Genomic DNA, 18,999 nt, shown 5'->3' with positions numbered 1-18,999 from the left:
TTTGGAACAACTGTGTTATAATGGCTTATGTTCTTTTGTATTCCTATTCTTATATTCAGTCATTGAATTAAGAGTCTTATAAAATGCCACTGTAATATGGAATAAAAGACTAATGTGTTTAGAAACATGCTCAGCAATATAAAGCATAAGGAGTAAAATTCCATTTAAAAAAAAAATCCTTGAAAAGGTCTCAGCCCCATCCAACCATAAGGTGCCCATAACTGTGTATTATCTTAATACTAACGTGTTATGTAAAAGACAAGCTGTATTTTTACACTGTGCCTTTTTAAATCCTCATTGAAGAGACATCGGTGTTATAGCCTTTTTTGGTAGTGAAATATTTTTGCCTCTGAGTTTTATAATTCAATTTGTAGACCACTACCCTTCATAAACTGCTTTTATCACCCTGATTAATAAAGAGCCAATTTGCTGTTTCAGCTCCGTCACTTGGGGAATGATGAGGTCCATATTGTCTGGTCTGAACACTCCAGGGACTACCGCAGGGGTATCATCCCAACTGCCTTTGGAGATGTGTCAATCATCATTTACCCAATGAAGAATCACATGTTCTTTATCGCAATAACAAAGAAACCTGAGGTACATTTTCACTGCATTATTGTTCTGGCTCTTACAGCATTTGCCATATGATTCATTGTTACTGAAAATAAATGATATAAATATGTTAAGGAAGTCTTTTCCAATTGGTGAATGTCTTACATATATCTCTGAATTACAGGAATCAAATATGAATTGAGATTTTTCAGAGAATCCTTCGTCATGAGCACAAAATTCCATATTGTATTACTTGGCCTATTTGAAAATTACAATGTCAAAGAAATTTATGATTTTTAAAATGTTTTTTAAGTTTTTAAAATTTTATAGTAAAAAATTATAATTTTGAAATTTGGGCATGTTAATTAATAATCAAAGTTGAAGGAACCACATATCACATCTAGCATTTTATTTGTAACTGTGGGTATAGAATCCAGCCTTGCCTGATGGATGGGCATTGCTGGCTGAGCCTCTGACTGGTGCTAATGGGGGTCATCCTGAAGGATTGTAGGCATGTCCACAAGGAGCCTGTACCTCGGGAGCACAGCCCACGTGATGATTTTTAACAGTCAAAGCACCTTGCCGCAGAATCAGTTTAGCCATGGCAATTGGTATTGATCATGGGAAGGGCTGGAACAATCCAACGGTGTATGTGCCCTGTACTAAATTGGCTACAGTTTCGATCCTTGACATGCCTTTAGTGGTGTTTTAGTAGTGCTTTTATAGTGACTTGTTTTTGTTCCAGAATTACTAGTAGAAGCGATTTTTTTTACAAGTTTTTTAATTAAACATTTAGCATATTAAGCCACTCCTCAAGAAGAATGACTTTGTGTTTTTCAGCTTAATATCAATTATAGTGTTCATTTTCGTTTCAAATTGTTCTCCTGAAGGGGCTGAAAGTTACCATTCTAAAAACTCTCTATTTTTAAGCTTTAAAATAATAGGTAAATGAAATTTATTGTTCAAATCGGGATTTACAACCTAAAGTGTTAAAGTTATGGGGATTAAATGAGCTAATAAATGAAAAAGTGCTTCAAACAGTGCCTCACCCAGAGGAAAACTACTTAAGTTTTAGTTATAATTATTCTTGCTATTATTATTTTTTGTTATAGTTACTACCATAGAAATAGAATAAATAATGAATTCCAAGTTTGATATGCTTATTAATTCTCAGACTAGATATAGTGTGAGTCAACTCCTAAATCCGAAAGAGTCCTACTGTGGCAAGTGCAAAGCCTGATGTAAAGGGAACCCTCTTTTCTATTCAGGAGTGAAAATGCCAAAAGTTACTTCATATTAAATATTTGTATTATCTTTGATTCAGATCTCTACATATATGAAGTTTTCAGTTTTATATAAGAAAATGGCTCTTAGTGCTAACATTTGTATTTGTGAAGAGCGCTCTATTTTAATCTTAAGAATTAAACTGAAAATCTTAGAGAATCAACACATTTAGTATCTTGTAGCTTCTAAAACTAGAAAATGTGTTTCTCTAATATTTAGTATGGATTAACTGGCTTTATTAGTTCATTTTTCAACATGGCCTTCTAAAATGTCATTTAATTACCTAAAAATGTCATCTTTAATTTTGTAGTAAAGAACATGAAAAACATTTCAATTCACTTTATAGTGTCAAAAGTGATTTTAAGAAAGATGGTATACTTATAATGCATGAAAACAATAATTAACATAGCTTTTAAAATTTCTTATAAAATGTGTGTAAGTTTCACAAATTTGGTCATAAATTCTGACAAAATGAATTGAGCAAATCATTTTCTTAATATTTTAATTCAAAAGCCTGAAAGGAAGAAGAGAATAATGGCCAACTAGAAATTTAGTGTTATCCCTACATTTAAAGTACAAACCATTACAATGTAATAAAATTAATCCAGACATTTCCAGGGCAAGTGTGGCTGACCTTTTGTTCACCAACCACTGACCCCAGGGTGAATGCAAGAGGCTTGCGGAGGGAAAGTCTGTTTGTTTGGCTTCAGTCCCTGGTATTTAAATTGCATTCCCTAATCAAATGAAAAGGCTGTCCTCTCTATCAGGTTACAGAATCCATGGCAACATTTGGCCTTTTATATCCATAATGTTAGCCTTTTTGTTTGCATCTAAGTAGAGACACCTGGAGCAATGTTAACATTAATCGATTTAGCATTAATAGCTTCATTATATAAGAATTTCTGACCAGATAGCTGTTACTTTTGTTATATTGCTTCAGCTTGTATTGTTGTCATTTTTTATCTCCCTCCTTGGCAACCAGGCAATGATTTGCAAATTTTTTTTGTCTTGATTAATTAAGCAATATAATTATCAGTAACCGTGATGCAGTCTTTGCTCAACAAAGCTTCTGAGAGAAAACAATAGTAAGTCTGTTAGCATGAATGCATTCCACGCGTCCCAGATGCATGAGGATATTATGGACAATGAGGGGAAAGGCCGCCTGTGAGCGAGGACAAAGGGTGCCATGCAGACTCGACACACTGCACATACCGCCAGGGACATGCTGCGGGCTCCCTGGGACACAGACGCCTCGTTAGATTACAGCTAGTCAGCAGAGATTAATTCTCAGCCATTTGGTGCAATAATTTACCCATTCCCTAGTCTTTTAACTAGTGCTTCTTACTATGGAAGTAAAGGCTTTGTACTGAAAGGTTTATTTAACCTTGCCTATTGTTAGGGATCTCCATCATTATTTTTGCTTTGAGATTATAATGATGCAGCTACTTGAAGTTGAGGAATATTCCTTTTGGTAGTGCTTCTTACTATGGAAGTAAAGGCTTTGTACTGAAAGGTTTATTTAACCTTGCCTATTTTTAGGGATCTCCACCAAAATCATTATTTTTGCTTTGAGATTATAATGATGCAGCTACTTGAAGTTGAGGAATATTCCTTTTGGGAGGATGGGATATGCACAAGTTTTAGAAATTGTAAGTAGAGTCAAAGATATTCTTTTAGCACTTGTATATTTCATCTGAATACAGTATGACTCTGTGGTCTAAGTACATTTATTTTACTGGTCTCTGGGCAGCCGTACTCTCTAAGAATAATTTTAATCCTTTTTTAGGAGGAAAAAAACCTCATCAGTACACAAAAGTCCTGCTCATTGGATAGAGTCATGCATATTCAAATTGTACTTTCATTCACTCGGCCTCATTAATAGCGTATGTAATAATGTAGGGCTATTTGTAATACAAGCTCACAGGCAGTGTTGCTTCCAAGTCCTTTGAAATTAAACATATTTCACTTTTTCATCCCATAGACCTCCCTTAAATATACAAATTATGTGACTGGCAGAATCCGCCTCCTTTCAATAATACACAGCATTTGTGAAATGGTGTGTTGAAGACGTGCGGGTGTGCTTGTGCGAGCGCTACAACCCTCGTGTCTGAGGGGCCGCTCACTTCTTGAGCTTTGTACTGAACTTTTTTTCTTTAATTAAATTTAAAAAATAAGTATGCTTAGCAGCATCGTTTCTTTGTTAAATTACTTTCAAAATATGTCCATCTCCATAAATATTGACACAATAGTCCTTTGGTCATAGGAAAGAAATGTGTTATTGTCAGACTTACACTTTTTTCTACTTTACTATTACTGAGTCAGCAGTCAAGGAAAGATTTGCATATAGAGCAGAATGTGAGTGATTTAAGGGTTTTTTTCAAATGTCCCATTTGTTTTTCAGAAGAGTGATTCATAAATTCTCATGGCAGTGAGTACCCATTTTGCTTTTCCTCCCTTTCGTTAACTGGAAAATAATATTGGTGTTCAAAGTACTTGCTTTTATAGATTTGTAAAGGTAAATTTTAGTGTTCTGGGCATGTTTATCTCCAGGTACATTAGTGATGGGCTGGTGACTATTTGACCAAAGGGTAGATGTTCTGAAGCAGCTCTGACCAGAAGCAGTTGAGACAAGAGGAAGTTTTGGTGAAACTTCATCACCTCAACCAGAGTGTCGCCTTTGTAAATGAAAAACATGTTAATATCCTCCAAACTCTGCTTACTTGGCCCTGGTAGATATGGGCATGAGAGAAAAACTGATAATGATTCAATCATTTCTGAGAAGTCTAGTAAGGAAAGAGTAATACAATAGGAGCTGGGACCCCAAAGTTCCAGGTCCAAGCTGACACAAGTGGGTGGGTGTCTTGGTCAGGTCTCTGAATTTCCTTGGACCTTAGCTTCCTCATCTGTAAAATTCAGGTTGAGGACCAAGGCCTCTCTACAGTCCTTTCAGGGATTCTAAATGCTTTCATCGGATCCTCTTGTTCTTAGATACCCATACCCTTCCTTAAGTTGCCCTGATTGTTACCAGGGTGTTGTCAAGGTGGCTTCTGGTTCTCTTGCAGCTTCAGCAGCTACTGTGAGTCAAGTTTGTGTGTGTGTGTATGTGTGTATGTGAACGCATGCATGCATGTGTGTGCCAGAAGTCAGAAGAATATTTCCCCATGTGAGGCTGAGAGGAGCCCAGTATTGGCACCTGTGTTTGAAAGGAAATCTTTTAAGCTTACTACTGCGTCATCATTATATGGAGAGTGTGCTTGACTTTGTAACACAGTTGTGTATATTTCTTTCTTTTTATTTCATATGTATGATTTACTTAAATATTTACCCCAGTCTCAACTAAATAACTCTTTTGAGATTAAATCACACTATTTAAAATACTCTAGGTCTTTCTTTTTATTTCATATGTATGATTTACTTAAATATTTACCCCAGTCTCAACTAAATAACCCTTTTGAGATTAAATCACACTATTTAAAATACTCTAGGAAAGTAAATTGTAAATTTTTTAATATGCAAAGAATTATTTGGAAAAGATAATTAAAAATACCAAACAACCAGAACTTACTAAAAGGAGTTATTAAATGAATTAATTATTATGATATATTCTGTTTTGGTAATTTATTATTATTATTGTTAATGTTATTTTTAGTAAAGAAATGACATTGAGAACTATGTGAAAAGGCATCTGTCATTTGCAGATATTATATTAAAATCAAATTTCTTCTCTGGTTCATTGCCACTTCAAATTAGAGGAATTCCCTAGATAGAAGGGATTTATATTATTTCTTTCGTCCAGTTTTTGAAAGACTGAGTCACTTACAAGCAGTTGCCAAAGAAAAATAAAGAGCATTTATTTGTACAAGAAGCCTCCATACAGGTGGAAGAAAATCTATATAGCCTAACTATTGTTAATGAACTGCTAGCTCTTGTTTTATATTTTGCAGGAATTCAGTGTTTGGGAATTTCTTTTCAATTTATTTTCCTTAAAAGTTGCCGTAGTTTTCCCTTTTTTTAGTTGGTCTTTGACACATACCTCTTCTCTTCATTTGTTTTATCCTCTCTCGTTCGGCCAGCCGAGCCAGCCTGTATAAATATGCACCAAATGGCAAATGATAGACCCGCTTTGTGTCAGAAAGCAGGACAGTTCTCAATCTCTACCTCCAAGCTACCTAACAGGAAGGGCCTTTTGGGTCAACAGACACAGGTTAGGATCTCCAGACCTTTTGGCATGCAGCTTTCTAAGTCCCTGCACGCAGGTGCACAGGCTACTGGCTGCTGAGCCCAGCATGGGAGGCAGGGGCAGCAGGAGCACACAGAACTCCTCTGTGAGAAGGAAACAGGACCCACAGTCCCAGAACTAGAGAATTTATCCTTAAAGGTTTATTTTCTGTACTATTCTTGAAATTTATTAGTTTGTTGTTGTTGGGATTTTTGCTGTTTTGTTTCCTTCATGAGTACTTTCATCACAGCTCCACCTCACTGATTACTGGATTGCTTTTATTTTAAGCCATAGGAAAAAAATGCACTTTTTAAAAAAAAAAATATATATATATATTTTAAATAAACTTTTTAAGGTGTGGTGTTATTAAAGATAGAAGGAGGAAAAGGTTATTCTTTCTTATTTTCTTATTTGTTTGTTTTTGTCATTGTTTCTTGGACCTGGCCACACTGAATGATTTTAGACTATGAATAGCTCCTTGATTTTCCTCCTTGTAATTAAGATGCCCAGTTTTCCTCCCAGTACAATCATAAAGGGAAAAAAAACTCATTATTAGTCTTCACTAATAGAACTAACAGTCTTATCCTTCTTTGCTCCCATTTGAGTTTCCTTAGGTCTCACTTCTTCCTCTGAGCAATAGTCACTGATATCAAAATTGCTTTGCTCAGTCTTTGCAGTTTTAAGTCTATGTGTTTTAACTGTGGAACCCTTTCCTCAAACCCACCAAACAGAAGAGCTGTAGCAGCAGAAGCCTTCTCAGGACCCTAGGATTACCCCATCACCCTTCTACCCTGGCCTTTCAGGCATCTGATGGTGCAAAAGACAGTCACAATAGATCTTATTCTAAAAATGTGGAAAAGGACAACAAATATGGTTAATATCTAGTAGCCAGACCCTTGGAAGCTGGAATTCCTTATTCAGTCAAGCAGGCAATATATATCTCTTGAGGCTGCTTCATGCCAGGCACTGGATCAAGGGCTGAGGGTTCCCACTCTCCTGAATTCTAAATTTTAGTAAGGGAGATAGCCATTAAATAAGTAAATAAATGTTTGAACCAGTGCCTTTCCAATAGGTATAGATGTTACAAAGAAAACAAAACAGTATAAGATGGGCAGGAAGGAGGTTGGTTTAATTCAGATAGAAGACTTCTGGTTTCCAATCCAGCTTGGCAGCCGTCACTCCCATCCTCACAAGAAGAAGAAAATAGAACAAACTGAAAGTCAACAGCTCTTCTTAGAGCCACCAGAGATTTGAAGCCACAGAGCAAACTCCTGCCCCCCAAATTGGAGAGACAGACAAGCAGATACAGAGAATCACACTTTACTAGCACAGAAGCCCAGAAGCAGAAACCTCTGGGGAACAAATACCTGGGTAGGAAAATATAGACTATAATTGACCAGTTGCTGGAGGCTTAGTATGGACAAGTCTGAAAATTAAAAAGTAAAGGAATCTTTGGGGAGTTCCACATTTTTGTGAGTTTTTCTTCTAGGAATCCTACCAGGCTTCCAAAAACACATTTCTAAACATGTTAATTAGAAGTACTAATATACCACTGATACAAGATAGCAAATTTTGCTTCTTCAAAACTAAATTATCTGAAAACCTGGCATCTTCTTAGCCTTAAAGTTAGACTTCACAGACCTTATAGTAAACACACAACTACTATCTCCACTGCCTCCCCCTCCCAGCCCAAGTCTGTGTTTTATGGAGAATAAACCAGAATTAAAGCACTAAAGAATACTGCAACTTCTTAAATGAGTTAACATATTTAAAGTACCTCATATATAGTAAGCATTCATAAAATGTTATTCTCTAGATGCTAATTTTTTACACACAAGTAGAGGCATTTTTTCAAACTTAAAAAATAAGCTGCAATCTCATTATAGAAAAGTATGATCCAAGAGAAAACAAAACCAATTGGATGGAGCAATCTTTTATTTACACACTTCTGACAAAGAGGTTTTCAGTAAGTAATCGTTCCAGTGAGAACAGAGAACATAAAAATCAGCCTCCAGCTATCAGCAGCTGCTCTACTCAGGGCCTAGGATCCTCCTTGCCCAAGTGGTGAGGTGGAGGGGTATACTTTCCTTCCTTTATTAGCTTATCCCGCTGCTTCTGGATGGTATTGATGCGTCTCATCGTTTTCTGCCGAAGAATACATTCTTTGAAATCCTCATATTCTATCTTGCACTCTTTCTTTGCCCGGATGCCACCGATTCCATGTGCACATTCTATCCATTCTTTTTCAAAAGCATGGCACCGAGCAGGAATCTTGTAGGGCTGTTCAGCACTTTGGATTGTCAACCCCTGATCTATGTTAATGCCCAACCTTTTCTGCACATCCAAGAAAGGCATGGCGTCACGGCGTAATGTCCTTGTCTCTTCACTGGCCGCGGCTTCAGGACAACTGGCTTGCTACGCGGATCTGTGAGTTTTTCTTCTAGGAATCCTACCAGGTTTTTACATTGAAGATTGGAGAAAAATCCCCTGATGCTTTGGCAGAAGGAGGGGGAAAAGTAACCATTCTGAAATATACAAAAAGCATCTGTTCTGCTTAACAAGGTCTGCCCTCAAGAGAAACTATTTTAACAGAACCTAACTGAACTGGGAGAAGAGAAATACCCAACTTTTTAGCCCTGTCTAGCCTTCCACATGGGGAAAGGGAAATACCCAACTCCAGTCCTTCTAGCCTTCCTAAGCGGGGAGGGGGGCAACAGAACCCCAAAACTGAAAAGTACTTGTGAGGGCCACAGCCCAGGGGCACAGACCTAATCACAGGACTATTGAATGTTTCCCCTGTATCAGTAGGGCTTTTGCATAATGACAGGGGAATACAGCTGAAAGAACCGCACATATAGATCTTATTTTAAGAGAGTTCTCTAAGGAAACCCAAAGATAATAGGGGAGACAAAAGCAAGGGCATCTAGGGAAATTTTAGCCTCTGACACCTACATCTACAGCTACAGAAAACAATAAGCACAGCCTAACTGCTGTCCAGATAAACATAAAACCTCACACTAAAGGCCTGTTTGCTTTGGTTTCTTTTACTCACTACATCATGTCTAACTTTCAACAAAAAATTACAAAGCACACTAAAAGGCAAAAAACACAATTTGAAGAGACAGAGCAAGCATCAGAACCAGACTCAGATATGGCAGAGATTTTGGAATTGTCAGACTGGGAATTTAAAATAACCCTGATTAACGTGCTAAGGGCACTAATGGAAAAAGTGGTCAGTGCAAAAGAAGAGATGGCTAATGTAAGCAAAGAGATGGAAACTTTAAGAAAGAATTAAAAGGAAATGTTACAAATCAAAAACACTGTTAACAGAAATGAAGAATGCCTTTGATAGGCTTATCCGTAACCTGGACATGGCTGAGGAAAGGAACTGTGAGTTTAAAGATGTGTCAGTAGAAACCTAAACTGAAATGGAAAGAGAAAAAATTTTGAAAAAATCTGAACAGAACATACAAGACCTGTGGGACAATTACAAAAGGTATAACATACATGTGGGAATACAAGAAGAAGAAAAAGAGAAGGAGAAGAAATATTTGAAATTATTATGACTGAGAATTTTTTAAAATTAAATTAATAACAGAGACTGAATCACAGATCCAGGAAGTACCAATAACGCCAAGAAGTATCAAAATGTGTACACCTAGATGCGTCATATACAAACTGCAGAAAACCAAAAACAAAAAGAAAATCTTGAAAGAAGCCATAAGGGAAAAAAACAACTACAGAGGAACAAGGATAAAAATTACATAGAACTTCCCTTCAGAAACTATGCAAGCAAGAAGACGGTGGAGTAATCTATTTTTAAAAACCACCAACCTAGAGTTCTGTATCCAGCAAAATTATCCTTCAAAAATGGAGAAAGACTTTCTCAGACAAACAAAAATGGAGGGTATTTGTGGCCAGTAGACCTGCCTGTCTTGCAATAAATGTTAAATTCATCGAAAAGAAGGAAAATTATATGTTAGAAACATGGAGCTTTATAAAGAAAGGAAGAGCTCTGGAGAAGGAATAAATGAAGATAAAATGAAATCTTTTATTGTTTTTATTCTTAATTGTTTTTTTTGTTTGTTTGTTTGTTTGTTTTTTGTTCTTTTTGTGACCGACCGCACCACGCTCAGCCAGTGAGCGCATCGCACCGGCTATCCCTATATAGGATCCGAACCTGCGGCGGGAGCGCTGCTGTGCCATGGGTGCGCCACGGGCTCGGCCCTTAATTGTTTTTATTCTAACAGATAAAAATTGTTCTAAACAATAATAGCAAAAAGTATTCAATGATTGTAGCTTATGGATAAGTAATGAATGACAGTAATTTTATAAGGATGGGAGGTAGGAATTGGCAATGCTAATGCTCTGTTATAAGGTACTTCTGCTACTTGTGAAGTGATATAGTGTTATTTAAAAGTAGACTAGGATTTGGTATAAATGTATTTTCAAATCCAGGGCAACCACTAAAAAAAAGTTAAAAAAAAGAATAGTAATTGATATGCTAAGAGAGGAGGAAAAAATGGAATTGTATAAAATGCTCAATTGAAACCAGAGAAAGCAGAAAAAGAGTGGAAGACAGAAGAGGAAACAAACAGTAAGGACAATGAATGGTATACAATAACATATGATAGCTATTAATCTTACTACATCAATAATCCCTTTACATGTCAATGGTCTAAATACATCAATTAAAAGATAGAGACTGTCAGAGTGGATAAAAAAAATAAACAAGACCCAGCTATATGTTGTCTCCAGGAAACCCACTTTCAATATAAGGGCAGATTAAAAGTAAAGGGATGGAGAAAGATATACCATGCTAACACTGATCAAAAGAAAGCTGGAGTAACTATTAATATCAGACAGAGCCAACTTTAGAGCAGGGAGAGTTATGAGAGATAAAGAGGTTATTACATCATGATTCAGGTGAGCAGAGAGGCTCTCTGGGGAGGCACAACTGAGCTGAGCCCAAATGGAACAACGAACCAGCCCTCAGCAAGCATCAAGCAGAGAACACCAGGACTTGTGAGGGCAAAGTCTCCAAGGTGGGCATGAGCTTCAAGAATCTGAAGAAAGACAGACATTCACTATGGCCAAAGTCAGAGGAACAAAGAAGAGGGCTAGAGGAGCTGTGGGTGGCAGGTCAGGTCATCTGGAGCCTCCGAGACCACAGTGAGATGTTGGGGCCCAAGCCCTGACCTTAATGAGCTTGAGAAAAGCAGTTATCCATGGTCACTTTTTATCTCTTTCTATATAAAATAGGGATAAGTGCCAACCTGTAGGAGTCATGAGATTTACATTCTGTACATTGAGCTCTGAGTGCAGAACCTGGCCCAGCATAGGGGGTTTAACAACAGTAGCCACAGCCAGTGGACTCATCGTCAAAAATCAAATGTTCCTGGGCTTTTAATACCCTTGTCTATGATTCATTTGTTATTTTATCTTAATAAAATCTTTTAATTGCTCAAAAATAAGTCAATGATGCATATTATTTTCATCTCTAGTTACTAAGTATTGTTGATTCCAAAGGCATCAAAGGAGAATCATTTATAGGCCCAATTAAATGATCAGCATACTTTAAAAGACATTCATGGAGATGCAATATTGTCCTCTAAAGGGATTTTCTCATGATTTGGAAATTCTTTTCTGTGTCTAGTCCAGGCTCTGCAAATAGAGTTTAAATCTGTTTTCTCTCACCTTTCAAGACACTAGCTCAAGTCCAGTGAGCCATTTCCCAGCCAGCCTCTTCGAGAGCACTGCCCTGCTGCTACTGCGTGGAGTCGTACGTTCCTGGAGGACGGCGCCGTGCCTTCCTCATCACACCCTGAGCCACAGAGCACACGAGGAGTGATTGGAATCTAACACATTTTACTTTTCATAAACTTTTCAGTCCATGGACTCGCCAGTCTTTCTGGCAACTAATGTAACTAGTATTGTTTTTTCCAGCAGGAAAATTATTGCCTTTCAATACAATTTTTTAAGCAACTTATCACCCACCTTAACATCTTAGGCATATACGCATGAGTACAAACACACCCTTTTACTTCATAATTCCCGTTGGATCTTGAACTTCCCAGAGGGGGATACTGGCAATTCCTCGAATCCTAGATCACAGAGGTAGAGGGGCCCTCACAGATTGTCTGTTCTAACCTTATGAGTGATGCCCCCGCCAGTGTCCTGCCCCATGTCCCTTGAGCACAGCATCAACCCCCAGGTCTGCACAGTCATCTGAATACGCAGAAATCGCCTCTTGGTCTGTCATTTTGACCTGTCATTGTTTCCAGTTTGACCCTTGATTCTCTCATTGTTCATTATAACTTTTTAATTCTTTTAGATTTGCATGGGGGATCTGGTCAGAAATGTGGGAAACTGTATTGTTTATGGGTCTAATGAAATGATCCCCAAGAAGTTCAGTTTCCTAAGTCTGTATGCAGGATTCAGGGTGTTGTGCGTGGTTTCCCTGATGTGTGGGGCTCCTGCTCCCTCTTGCCTCAGTGCTTTGTTGTTGGCAGATGGAAGACCTGCTTTTCAGTATCAGGTCCCAGGGGTCTGGTGTGGACTGAGATTCAGTAGGTGGTGCTGATCCCTTACTGATGAGGCAGTTCTGCGTTTGGAGCAACTGCAGCTGAGCTTCTCTGGGGGAATATCTGTGGCCGGGTTTTCATGTGGAGGGCTGCTCTGGCCTGCTCAGCATACTGGCACATATGTTCTCCTATATGTGTTGAAGCTCTTACAGCTTCTTATCCTTATTGACTTCTTAATCTAAAGTTATTTTCTAATTCATCATTGTAATATTCTTACCATTTACATTACTCTGTTCATAGTGATTGTGGTCATTACTGCAATTACTATTAACTTCACAGGCCCTTTCTTTACACCCACCATTCTATGATGGGCACAAGTATCTCCCCTTAAGTACAAAAGCATGTACTCTTCCCTTTACCATTTTGGTTTCTGGCCACCTAATTTGTGAGGACCACTTAAAAGCTGTATCTGCAGCCTTTACAGTTCTCACCACCCACCAAATCTCATCTCTTGATGACATACACAGACAATGTGTGCCTTCAGCTCAGCCTTTCCTTTAAGTAAAAAGTGGGAAACTTGCCTGGTACTCTGTGCTAGTTTCATGTGGATTGCCAGGACACTACATAGGGGGATGCACTGGGGATGGGCAAATCACAGCCATGCAGTCAGGAAAGTGAGCTGATGATTTCTGTTGGGTGTCCATCGAGTTCAGCGTCAGCTGGCTCCCCACAGCTGTTCTCCAACCTTTTAGTTTCTCTCTCAGTGATATTAATGCTTCATGCATTTCCCAGGATACCTGTTCCAGAACTTTCCATTCTTCTCAAGTCCACAGTCTAAGCCTCTCCACCTGCCTTACTTCCTTTAGGGGTCTGCCTGTGACTTCCCCACTTTGCTATAGGGAGTCCCTCAGGAGCTCTGTGCAGCCCTTGACCTTGTTCTATCCACAGTTTTTCCCTTTATTTGTCTCTGATAATTAACTCTGTGCAGAGCTTTCATATAATACCAGCCAGTACTCAGCTAAATTGGTATCTCATGGAATGCATTTTGGGAACACTGCCCTAGCAAAGAGAGACAGTCCCACTTCACTTTTTTGAAAAGTTCCTGTTTTGTACTGTTTGCCTGGAGTGTTTCTCTCTTCCCACCACCAATCTCTGCCAGCACCCATAGGTCATGACCACCTCCAACATGAAACTTTCCGTGATGGCTTCCCTCAGCTAGAAAAGAACTCTGTGACTTCAGAATATTTTATCTATATCTACCCTAAAGTTTTTTTTTTTTCCTTTTCATTTTTTGTCTTCTTGAATACATAGTTTTATCTCCCCTGTAAACTAATTACAAATAAGAGCCCCAATTAATTCGTCTCTGTATTCCCTCATAGCCCTTAACAGAACTTTGATCAGAAAAAGCAAATAACTATTAAACAGATGGCATATGAAATCTCTGCTCCTTTTGACCTAGAAAGATTCTATATAGTCTTCAGAATTTTCAGGCAAAATTTTAGAGTCTTCTGATTATTCATTTTTTCCAAAAATTTTCTTCTCATATTCCATTGACCATATTTATACAAGATAGACTTAGAAATATAAGGAAATAAATATTCTGTTTCTCCGAAAGATACCTTTCTCTTAAAGTTTTTACCCTTATCTCAAAATTGTATGATTCCTCTCATTAGGACAGTGCTATTTGCAACACACTTCAGGATTAATATGGCATCTGAGCCTTTCAGCCACTCTGTGAGGTCAGTAGGGCAGAAGACTCTGCTCCTCTGCTCAAAATACATACATAGTTGGTGTGAGTGTAAGAAAATTTTCCAAGGGTACTTGGTTCTGGGTGGCTAAACCAATCCAGAATCTGAATCCCAGTAGACCAAATCTCTTTTAAGAGTACAAAAGTATTAGTTTTTGTGTCTGTTTGCAGATGCTTATTAATGAAGGGCTGTTTATATTTGTATGGTTCCATGTACACATTCTGTGTTCACATTTAGGCATATGTGTGAAGTCCAGGAGAAACTTGAATCCCAGACCTTTGTATTGTCACTTACTTCTTGCATAATAAAGGCAGTGCCAAAAAGCTGGGCACAAAAATTATGGTCATGTCTTTGTTGTGAACACATACCTGCAGTTTTTTAAGTGGGATGAATAGCTGACTAAACTCTGAATTTACGGTTTTCAACGTGACCTGGATCTTAGTAGGCCCATACGTGGCAATGTTCCAGTTCCAGAAGCTGGAGGTTATCTGTAAGGAAATTGAACAGAGCTCAGTTGTTCATTGCCCTGCTTTGGAACATCAAGATGTCTCTCGAGTACTTGAAAGATTGATGCCCGCAAACCAAATGAAGATTTTAGATCACATTCCGTGTCTCAAGGATTCCCCTTTGTCCTTGCTCCAGCAAGTGGATGCACTCTTGTGCTGGCATGGTAGGCAGAATTGCAACATGAACTTCAGTGTCATCACTTCCCTGCAGAACCTTTCTTTGCTTTTACAGTATCTGGCCGGGAGGAGAACCTGGGAGTGAAAATGTCTTGGTCTGGACCCAGGCCTGATGAGGAGAAATTAATTTGGGCTGCACTTTTTGGGGTTTTTGCTTCCTCTCAGAGCTGCACTTCCCTTAGTCAAGGAACGCATGCTAGGGACTCAATGTGCATCTCCTAACTTGCAGCTGATAGGAAATCCAGTTTGTCAACAGTCATGGAAAATCTTATCCCCAAGCTTTGGTCACTATGCTAGGAGAGGGCGCTTATGAGTCATTCAGAAACTTTAGATGGTTGTGAATATGCATGCTCAACAGGGATGAAATGCTGAGTTAAGCTTCTGATTAGGGCTAATGCCTAATGTAGTCTTTCATTAAATTTACCATTGAGCATGGGATCAGGAGGGGGTGCCCCAAGAGAACCCTGTCCCCGTCCCCACTGTGTAGCAGCAGCACTATCTTCTCTAGACAGGGCCACTTACACAGTCTACTCTGCCTGGAGCCTCCTTTTCTGCCTCAGTGTCCAATGATCTGGGGAGCCTGAAATAGCTGGTGGCAGTTTCCACTTTCAATTGTTTTCTTCTGGTAGGAGTGTTGCTCCCTTAATTGCTAAAAACTAAAATCAGAGACTAGCATCATAGGAATGGGAGAAAAAAATTACATATGTGTGATCAGGAGGAATAAAGTAAGAGGCACTACCCCTAACTGCTCTGTTCCTATAGCTGAGTATTCTGATTCTAGAAGAAATGCCACCATGTACTGGTCTCTGATTCCAAGGATATACCATATCTGATAGGGCAGTATCCCCACCTCACAGGGTAATATATCCCAATTAGCTTTGTAAATGAGTTTTCAGCTGAAGGTAGGAGGCTGTGCCTGTATGCTCCTACCTTCAGCTCCACTGGTCCAGCGCGCCTCTGTCCCACTGTCTTTCTTAGCACAGCTCAGAATATACATACCATACTATAAGGTGGGGCAAGTCTCCACCCTGTTCCTCCTTAAGAATGCCTTTGCTTTTCTTAGCCTCTTTCTTTTCTGTAAACGTTTTAGAGTTAGCTTGTCAAGATACATGCAAGGGTACTTCAAAAAGTTCATGGAAAAACAATTTAAAGATACTATGAATCTTTCCATGAACTTTTTGAAGTGTATACATTGCATTGAATCCATCGGTCAATCTGGGAAGGGGAATGATGACAATATTGAGTCTTCTTGTCCACGAACAGACATATCATTCCATTTATTTGAATACTTTAACATCTCTCAATAAAGTTTTGTAAATTTTATTATACTTTACATGTTAGATCTATTCCTATGGACTTCATATTTTTATGCTGTTGTAAATAACATAATTTTCTTTTCTAATCATTTGTTGCTGTTGAATAAAAATGCAGTAGCATTTTTGTGAGTTTGTTCTGTGTCCATTGACTTTGATAAATCCTCTTATTCCTTCTGATCATTTTCCATAGACTCTTTTGGAGATTCTGTGAGAACAATCCTGTCATCTGAGATAATGAGAGTTTTGCTTCCTCCTTTCTGATTCACAGTCTATTTCTGTTTCTTGCGTTATGGGATTGCAAAGGATCCCCAGTGCAAATGTTGACAGATGTGATATAGCAGGATAGTGTTCCCTTCTTCACAGTCTCACACATCAATCTTTTGATGTTCCACTGTTTAATCGTTGCCATAGGATTTAGTAGATGCTCTTTAACAAATTAAGGAAGTTCCCTTCTATTCCAAGATTGCTAAGAATTTTTTTTTCATAAAACGATTTTAAATTTTATGAAACACTTTCTAAAACATCTTTGAGATGATCATCTGACTTTCCTCATTTAATCTATTCATGTGGTTAAGTAAACAGATTGATTTATAATGGCCTACGGCTATACCACCCTGAACATGCCCAATCTCGTCAGATTGATTTTTAATGAAAACCCACATATGTATTCTTGGTATATATCCAACTTGGTCCTGATATTTTATTATTTTTGCACATTATTGAGTTGGTTTGCTGATAATTTTGTTGGGATTTTTGCATGCATGTTCATGAGTGAGATTGGCCCTTCAGTTTTGGTATTGAGATTACGCTAGCCTAATAAAATGAGTGAGTTTGTTTTCTCTTTTCCTATACTCTGGAAGTTTCTCTAACATGTAATTATTTGTTCTTTGAAGGTTTTGTAGCATTTGCCTGCAAAGATATCTGAGCTGGCTTTTTCTTATTAAAACATTTTTTTCACTGTTATTCAATTACTTTAGCACTCATAGAATTATAGTTTTTATATATCATCTTGTGTCTACATTTGCTAAATTGTATTTTTCTGGGAATTTGGCCATTTCGTCTAAATATCCGAGTTTACAGGCATAAAGGTATACGTATTTTCTGAGCATCTATAGTTGTGTCCCTTTTTATTTCTAATCTTATTTGTTTGTGGTTTCTTTTCATCTTGATCCATCTTGCCAAAGACCCATCAATTATTATTAGACTTTTCAAAGAACCAAGTTTTGATCTTGGTTATCTATTGTATGTTTGTTTTCTATGTATCTAATGACTACTTTTATCTTATTATTTCTTCCCTTGTACTTTCTTTGAGTTGTTTTATTTTTCTGCTTTTTCAGCACTTCTTAAGATGGGTGCCTATTTCACTAAGTTGCAGTCTTTATCCCTTTCTAGTATAAACATTTAATCCTACACATTTCCTCTAAGTACTGCTGTAATGTGTAGTTGCAATATCTACTGTTCTCTTCTTTCTCTCTTATTTCAAACACAAGTCTCTGCTTTCTTGGAACAATTCATGAAGTCAGAAGAAAGCCCCTAGAGTAGCTTGACTTGTGCCATCTGAAGCTTGTGCAGAGGCTGTTGCCAGACCCTGCACTGAAAAATCTGAAGCTGACTAGCTATTAGCAAAGCAAAAAGAGGCAGGTGCATTTGAAAGACCTGCACCACCAGAATTTGTTGGGGCAAAGGATGGCTAAGTGTTTCCTGTAGACCAGATGTGGGTCAGGCAGGAGAGAAAGCCAACTAGAAGTCATTTTAAAGGGACTTTGCGGAGTTCGGGTCAAGATGGCGGAATAGACGGTTCCCAGCATCACTCTCTCCCACAAATCGACCTCAGCCAAGCTGGGGCCACTGGAGCTCAGGGGAAGAGGAGGAGAGACCTACAGAGTTCATGAAGGCAGGAGAAACTATGAAGAAAAAAAGTAAAAGCTGCTCTGAGCATTTTGGGCTGTGGCAGCTTTAAGGCTCGAGCCTGCTGAGCACATGGAGCAGGAGCCGGCAGAAGCCGCAGCTGTGCCCTTCAGATGGAGTTGCTTGGAGGCAGCAGGACAGAAGAGGGCCTTGGTGGCCCCAAGGACAGCAAGACCGCTAATAGGGTTCCTATGGACCCACGCAGGAGCAAGGAGCCAGAACAACTGAGAAAAGGGAGCCATTCAGAGACCGGTGAGTCATTGCAATGAACCAGTGCAGGGCCCGTCCCATGGGAAGTGTTTGGAGAATGGGCGGGCAGTGGGTGAGATGGGAACACCAGGAGAACACTGGGACACAGCAAGGAAAGACGACCTGCCCCCGAATCAGCAAAGGACTGCTCAGAGGAGACTGATCAGGAATGCAGAATTGCATGGGGTACAGTTTGATGATAAAACTCAGGGCCAGATCAGAGATTCTATAGAACATAGATCCACCAGGTCTCTGGAGAGCCAAAAAAAGTGCCTATAAGATCAACTATTAACAATTGCAGGTAGATCTACCATATGACCCAGCTATCTCACTGCTGGGAATATACCCAGAGGAATGGAAATCATCAAGTCGAAGGTATACCTGTTCCCCAGCGTTCATCGCAGCACTCTTTTCAATAGCCAAGAGTTGGAACCAGCCCAAATGTCTATCATCGGATAAGTGGATACAGAAAATGTGGTATATCTACACAATGGAATACTACTCAGCTATAAAAAC

The 18,999-nt window shown here is 38.7% G+C and overlaps 2 protein-coding genes across 2 annotated transcripts in view; one reads left to right on the top strand and one right to left on the bottom strand.

The window, feature by feature from the left end:
- RALGAPA2 (Ral GTPase activating protein, alpha subunit 2 (catalytic)) overlaps positions 1–18,999 on the top strand; it is a 238,163-nt gene that overhangs the window by 145,288 nt on the left and 73,876 nt on the right. The window contains exon 28 of the mRNA XM_008581155.1: positions 439–597. Coding sequence (XP_008579377.1) covers positions 439–597 — 159 coding nt within the window. The remainder of the gene's footprint in view (positions 1–438; positions 598–18,999) is intronic.
- On the bottom strand, positions 7,973–8,450 carry LOC103597330 (NADH dehydrogenase [ubiquinone] iron-sulfur protein 5-like). Its single transcript, XM_008581154.1, has one exon. The coding sequence runs from the start codon at positions 8,408–8,410 to the stop codon at positions 8,090–8,092; it is 321 nt and encodes a 106-aa protein (XP_008579376.1). The 5' UTR covers positions 8,411–8,450; the 3' UTR covers positions 7,973–8,089.

Source organism: Galeopterus variegatus, unplaced genomic scaffold (assembly GCF_000696425.1).
Source record: "Galeopterus variegatus unplaced genomic scaffold, G_variegatus-3.0.2 Scaffold2283, whole genome shotgun sequence".
Classification (NCBI taxonomy): Eukaryota; Metazoa; Chordata; class Mammalia; order Dermoptera; family Cynocephalidae; genus Galeopterus; species Galeopterus variegatus.
The sequence above is the reverse complement of the archived record's forward strand: the minus strand, read 5'-3'. Positions and strand labels throughout refer to the sequence as shown.